Here is a 6,340-nt window from a genome sequence, read left to right as displayed (position 1 = left end):
AGGCTCCATCAGAGCACATAGACTGGGATGGAATTCCTGCCGGTCCAGAAGGTAGGTGGGAGTGAGGAATGTTTGCACCTCCATTCACCAAGAGGATGTGGGGTGTAAGAGTAACAAGGGGAATATCACACCTTTCCAGTCCTCAGTGTCCAGAATGTCCTTGCCATCTGGCAAATGGAGCCTGTTATTAGGTCTCTGGAATCTGAGAGAACGCTGTCACTTTAAATATCCAAAATACTCTAACAGTTTATAAACATTCAAAATGGCTGTGTCCTCTGGACAGCTGAAACTCCACAACTCAGCCTGCCTCCCTCTTCTCTGCTTCCCCTTCTATTCATCAGCCTCCAGTGCAGTCCTCCATGCAGCCCCTGGTTAACAGAACCGATTTTTAGTTTAATTCTTAGGTCCTAACACCACTTGGCAGTAACCAAGCTGTCTGTTCTGTCAGGATCGCTAACAGTTCACAGCTCCATATGTCTCCTTTTTCAGTGCTTTCATGCAGGTTCTTCTACTAGTTGGAGTTTAGTCCACTTTTGTATCCTTCCTTTCAAAGCTCAGGGCTCCAGGATTATCTTCTGGATCAGTGTTAATTGGTTCCTCTTTTCTTTGTTGAAGAGGGTCTGTGTAGTTTGTCTGCCTATTCCACCATCTTACTGGAACGTCTAATATTTCTTTTTAAGAGAAAAGATAAGGAACTTCTTTTGTATCCTGTAAAAGGTCATTTAGTAAGTCATTAATGCCCATGGAGTGAGTTACTTAGAAAATGAGGCTAGATCAACTTATATGGCAAAGTATAGCATTCAGTTAGTTATCACATTACTGAAGAAAAATAATCTTTGATGTCAGTTTTCTAGAGGGACAAGATAGTCTTCATGTTCCATTGGTTTTGGTTTTAAGTTAAATGATCTCTTCCTTTTACAGGTTTAAAGTGATCAGGGCCTTACTGTATAGTACCTAAGTAGAAGGATTCTAGAATTAGACATCGGTTCAGATCTTGTCATTGACACTTACAAGTTGTGTGGTGTGGGGCAAATCAACAAATTCCTTAAGTTTTAGTTTCGTTATCTGCAAAATGGGCATAAGCACTATGTGTGTATCAGAATTTGTTGGTAAGATCTAATGAGATAATGTATGTGAAAGCACTTATTATCATGGCTGCCATATTGTAAGGGCTCTATAAATGTTATATTTATATAGTATTGTTATTACAAGTATGTTGTTGCTGTTATGTGCCATCAAGTCGGCCCTGACACATAGTGACCCCTCCTTGGGTTTCCAAGGTGGTATCAGTATGGAAGTAGATTTCCCACCCTTCCTTCTGAGGAGTGGCTGGTGGGTTTGGACCACCATGCTTCTGGTTAGCAGTCAAGTGCCTTAGGTGCCACATTACCAGAGCTCCCATTACAAGTATTGTTGTTGTCGTTATGTGCTGTTGAGTCAGACCTGACTCATAGAGACCCCTCCTTGGGTTTCCGAAGTGGTATCACTACGAAAGTAGACTGCCCAACCTTCCTTCCGAGGAGTGGCAAGTATAGGTATTATTATTGACCTTTTTTCTTGTTCACTTACAACTTAAAAATAAATTTCATTCTGATTTTTTGTATTTGTTGTTAATTCATACATTAATAATTAGCTTAATTTGGGACATGTTCATTTTTGTTTGAAGTGTGTGTGTGTGTGGCATAGCTTTAAAGAAATCCAGTGAAAAAAATTCTAGAGACCATTCAGTTAGTCAATTTAACAAGTGTATTGACTTTTTACAACATGACCACCCTGTGCTATCCATGGAGAAATGACACATTCAAAGACAGAGGACCAAATCCTCAAGAAGCAACATAATTTAATAGAAAGAAGATGGCATTTAGGACCAGAAGACAAGGTTTCAATTGTCTTTCACCACTCACTAGCTTTGTGACTTCAGAGAAGTCATTCACCCTCAGAGACTTTTTTCCCCAAAATGAAAAATGAAGATAAGCATCAGTCTTAATTGATTCACAGGGCTTTTATGAGGCTTCATTGTGATAAGGTATGTTAAAACTCTTTGTAAATTGTTTGCTAGGTTACTATAATCACACACATGAGTTATAAGAACATCCAAGTGCCAAATTGTAAGTTGCATACCTCAGATGCCCTGAGAGGTCCAGATTGTGGGCAGGAGCTATCAGGGAATGCTTCCTGGAGGAAAGAAATGGGACTTGAACAGACCTTTCAAACTCAGATAGGATTTCAATAGTTGTAAAAGAGCAGTGGAGCACAGGGAGACAATCTTATGGAGGGAGAAAAAATAAGGGAAGGTAGAGGCTGGAACAATTGTACAAGCACACACCAAGTGATGGGAAACATGGAAGGGAATGAAGTTACTAAGGTAGTTATAATAGATGGTTCCTCTCCATCTATTATAAGAAACAAAAGAATAAAGAGAAACAGAACAAAGAGAAAGAATATAGAGGTACAGTGAAGTCCCTCCTTTCAGGCAACTTTATATCTTATTCAGCTAAGACTGTTAGCTCAATCAAGGCCTTGTCCTTCTTCATAGCTCTCTCTCAATGACTTAGAACAGTGCCTTGCACATGGTAGGTGCCTAATAAATACACAATAAATGAAAGGATGGGTGAATGATTATGTCATCTGCTATTCTCACCTGGCTGCTTTAATATTACCTAAAATCATAAGCCACTGGGGCAGGGATTGTCTTTTAACTCCCTCTATGTAGTACAGCCCCATCTGCTGTTGGGATTTATGATATTCTTTGCAATGATGTCAATACTTGGTGTGTTTTTTCTTCACCCTGTCCCAGAAGACTCCTTACCTTCAGTGAACAATAAAGTGACCAGCAAGTCATGTGAGTACAACGGGACCACTTACCAACATGGTGAGCTGTTTGTGGCTGAAGGGCTCTTTCAGAACCGGCAACCCAATCAGTGTACCCAGTGCAGCTGTTCGGTAAGACCCTGAATCTTAATATTTCTGCTAGCCCCAAAAATGAGAGCTTCCTCTGTCCTCGTGCCTTTAGTTTGAGTCTATACTGTAGTGTGTTTGATTGGAAGCTGAATTGCCTCCAACTTGTAATCTTCCCTACCAGTTCAGACTTCCTGATCTTCATTCACCCTGAACAATTCTGTGTGAAGGGGTCAGATCACATCCCAGTCTTAAAGCTTTAAGGCTACTTGAATAGGTAAAGATGAGTTGGTGCTGGATCTGCACCTCATTTCACAATAGTTACATCATCAGAGCTTTCCTCTGAAGGACTCCAAATACTAGAAGCCTTAGGAATACATACTATGAGTGGAAAAAGTCACCATCTAGGGCCATGGGATTCAATTTGTAAGAAAAGGGGGAGCCTATTGGTTCACATATCTGAAGTCTTCTGTTTAACAGTTCATTTATGATGACTTGCAATGAGAAAAATCTCAGTAAATGCCTGACCATGATGATTCCTGTGACATTATTTATCAAAAGAACTGTATGTCTTTCCAGAATAAAGTATACCAATTAAATCTTTATATAATTGTGTAGTCCAGAGAATGTAACAGATAGAATCAGAAAATGAGGGAAAATGGGTCTTTAAACTAAAGCATGAAGGAATGAAGATAGACATAAAAATATATATATATACTTTTCTACCTGTAAGGGGCATTAAGTAGTTCCTGGGTAGTACAAATGATTAAGCACTGGATTACTAACCATAAAGGCTGGCAGGTCAAACCCACACAGAAGTGCCTTGGAAGTAAGGTCTGATGATCTGCTTCCCAAAGGTCACAGCCTTGAAAACCCTATGGAGTACAGTTCTACTCTGCACACATGGGGTTGTCATGAGTTGGAATCAATGCTACAGCAACTAACAACAGCAGCAACAAGGGACATTAAACATGGAATTGCCAAGGTAAGTTATAGAATCTCTTCCCTTAGGGATATTTTTTTAGTGAAAATTTAGTGTCTCAGTAGTTTTGAAGCATTTGATTGTGACCATGCCTTCCTAATGAACTTTCAGGAACCCTACTTGCCCTAGAAGAATGTGCTTCTAAGAACAAAGAACAAGTTTTAAGGAGCAATGTTTGCAGCATAGAATTTTAGAGAATGGAAATTGTGCACACATAGACATAACCAGCAAGTAAATTTGATCCTCTCCCTTGCCTGGACTGAGCTGTGGAATTCACATAGTCTTTTATAGTCTGGAATTGCTCCACAGACCTTGTCTCTTTGAGTTAGAAGACAGACTCTAGTGAATGGTACAAATGGCAGCTGTCACACAAATCCTCATTCACTCTCTCTCTCTCTCTCTCTTTTCCCCCCAAATCCTCATTCTCTTAAAACTCCAACATCTCAGCTGGGGCACAATGGGGACCAAGGAATATAGTGAATAGAGAAAAGAGGAGCAAGAATATATTTGGTGATTTGGAGGCCCCATGAAAGTCCTCACACAAGCATTTCGTACCACCTTAAGGCAGGATGCCAAAATAGGATGGGATTATCACTAACTCTTTGTGGCCTAGTCTCTGGCATGCAAATACATAGTAGATAGAAAAAAAGATGTGCAATAGAATTTAGGAAGTACCTAGAATTGACTGTGGAAGAGCATGTTTCGACGCCCAATTGTCCTAGGTGCTGAGCTAAGCCTTTCCATGTGTCCCAGATTCTTCTGATCTCAATTCTGTTTCTCCTTGGCAGGAGGGAAATGTGTATTGTGGTCTCAAGACTTGCCCTAAATTAACCTGTGCCTTCCCAGTCTCTGTTCCGGATTCCTGCTGCAGGGTGTGCAGAGGTAGGTGTTCCACATCGCAGAGACAGTGCTGCCATCCTGAATAACAGAGATTAGAAGAGAGGAAATTACCTGCTCAGTGTCCTGCAGAAATTAGATTTTTTTTTTAATCATAGTCTTATATTTTAGAGGTGCTTTCACTCACAAAAAGAAAACTGTTGATTTTTTAAAATTTTTTATTGTGATTGGAGTGAAAGTTTACAGAACAAATTCATTTTCTATTCAATAGTTTATACACATTTTGTTTCATGATATTAATTGAAACCCCCACAATGAAATGACTCTCTTCCCACTTCTTCCCCATGGTTACCTTTTTCCTATGTCTTTCTTTTTGTACCTCTTGAACACCTCTCCATGCCTTCCTTTTCCTTACTGATAGTATGCTGGTCACCTGCTTTTGATATACTGCCTTTTCCTTCACCCAAATCATTATGTGTCTCTTACCTAGCTTGCAGTATTCCCTTCCCTCCCCTCCCATCCCTGGTAACCGACAAAGAAAGCTTCCTTCCATGTGTAAATCCTTCCTTGATTTTTATAGTAGCGGACTCATACAGTATTTGTCCTTCTGTGATTGACTTGTTTCACTAAGCATAATGTCCTTTAAGTTCATCCACGTTGTGAGGTGTTTCACAGATTCTTCATTTTTTTTTTTAATGTTGCATAGTATTCCATTGTGGTGTATATACCATAGTTTGGTTATCCATTCATCTGTTGATGGGCACTTAGATTGTTCCCATCTCTTTGATGTTGTGAATATTGCTGCTATGAACATGGGTGTGCATATATCTGTCTATTCATGTCCTGGCTCTCACTTCTTTAAGATATATACCTAGTAGTAGGATTTTTTGATCTAATGGTATTTCTGTTTCCAACTTTGTGAAGAAGTGCCATACTGTTTTCCACAGTGGTGCACCATTTTATAGTTCTACCAGCAGTGTGTAAGGGTTCCAGTCCCTAAATGGGCAGAGGACATGAACAGACACTTCACCAAAGAAGATATTCTGGTGGGCAACAAACACATGAAGAAATGCTCACTATCATTAGCCGTTAAATACATGCAAATCAAAACAACAGTCAGATAACATTTTACCCCAGAATTAATAGCAAAGTTCAATAAGAGAGAAAAGCACTGATTTTAAGAGCCAGAGCCTGAAAGAAATTGGGCTGGAGTGCAACAGGGGAGGAGGGGTAGGCATAATGGAAGGTGGAAGTGAGTATCTTTAACTCTCCTTTCTTAAATTCTTCTATCTCAGTCCCTAAGTTATTATATTGTAAAACACATGCCATTTTCATGCATGGCCTTAGAAGGAAGAACAGGCATGCAAATCATTGGTATGCCCCTTTTTTTGAAGATTTCTGCAAGGCAAATTTAGATGTTTTTAAAATGGAGACTGTGATAGTTGAAGATGTGTCAACTTGGCTGGACTCCAGTTGTGAGTGGTGGTTCCCATGATGGATCACATGACTGCGTTCTAAGCGGCCGGTCGGCCTAGGGGGAGTTTCCCCAGGGGTGTGGCCTACCTGCAATGCTATCCCAGGGACAAACTGGAAGAACGGCATTCTGGACTATATACTTCCTGG

The 6,340-nt window shown here is 40.1% G+C and overlaps 1 protein-coding gene across 1 annotated transcript in view; it reads left to right on the top strand.

Annotated features, from left to right (window-relative positions):
* The window catches only part of CHRDL1 (chordin like 1), a 183,094-nt gene that overhangs the window by 115,269 nt on the left and 61,485 nt on the right, over positions 1-6,340 (top strand). Inside the window, exons 4-5 of the mRNA XM_007952594.2 lie at positions 2,798-2,943; positions 4,669-4,762. Of these exons, the coding sequence (XP_007950785.1) occupies positions 2,798-2,943; positions 4,669-4,762 (240 nt within the window). The remainder of the gene's footprint in view (positions 1-2,797; positions 2,944-4,668; positions 4,763-6,340) is intronic.

The sequence above is a fragment of the Orycteropus afer genome, unplaced genomic scaffold, assembly GCF_000298275.1.
Source record: "Orycteropus afer afer isolate SDZICR_OR568_19922 unplaced genomic scaffold, OryAfe1.0 scaffold00352, whole genome shotgun sequence".
In the NCBI taxonomy this organism is placed as follows: Eukaryota; Metazoa; Chordata; class Mammalia; order Tubulidentata; family Orycteropodidae; genus Orycteropus; species Orycteropus afer.
This window is presented reverse-complemented; position numbering and strand designations above follow the sequence as displayed.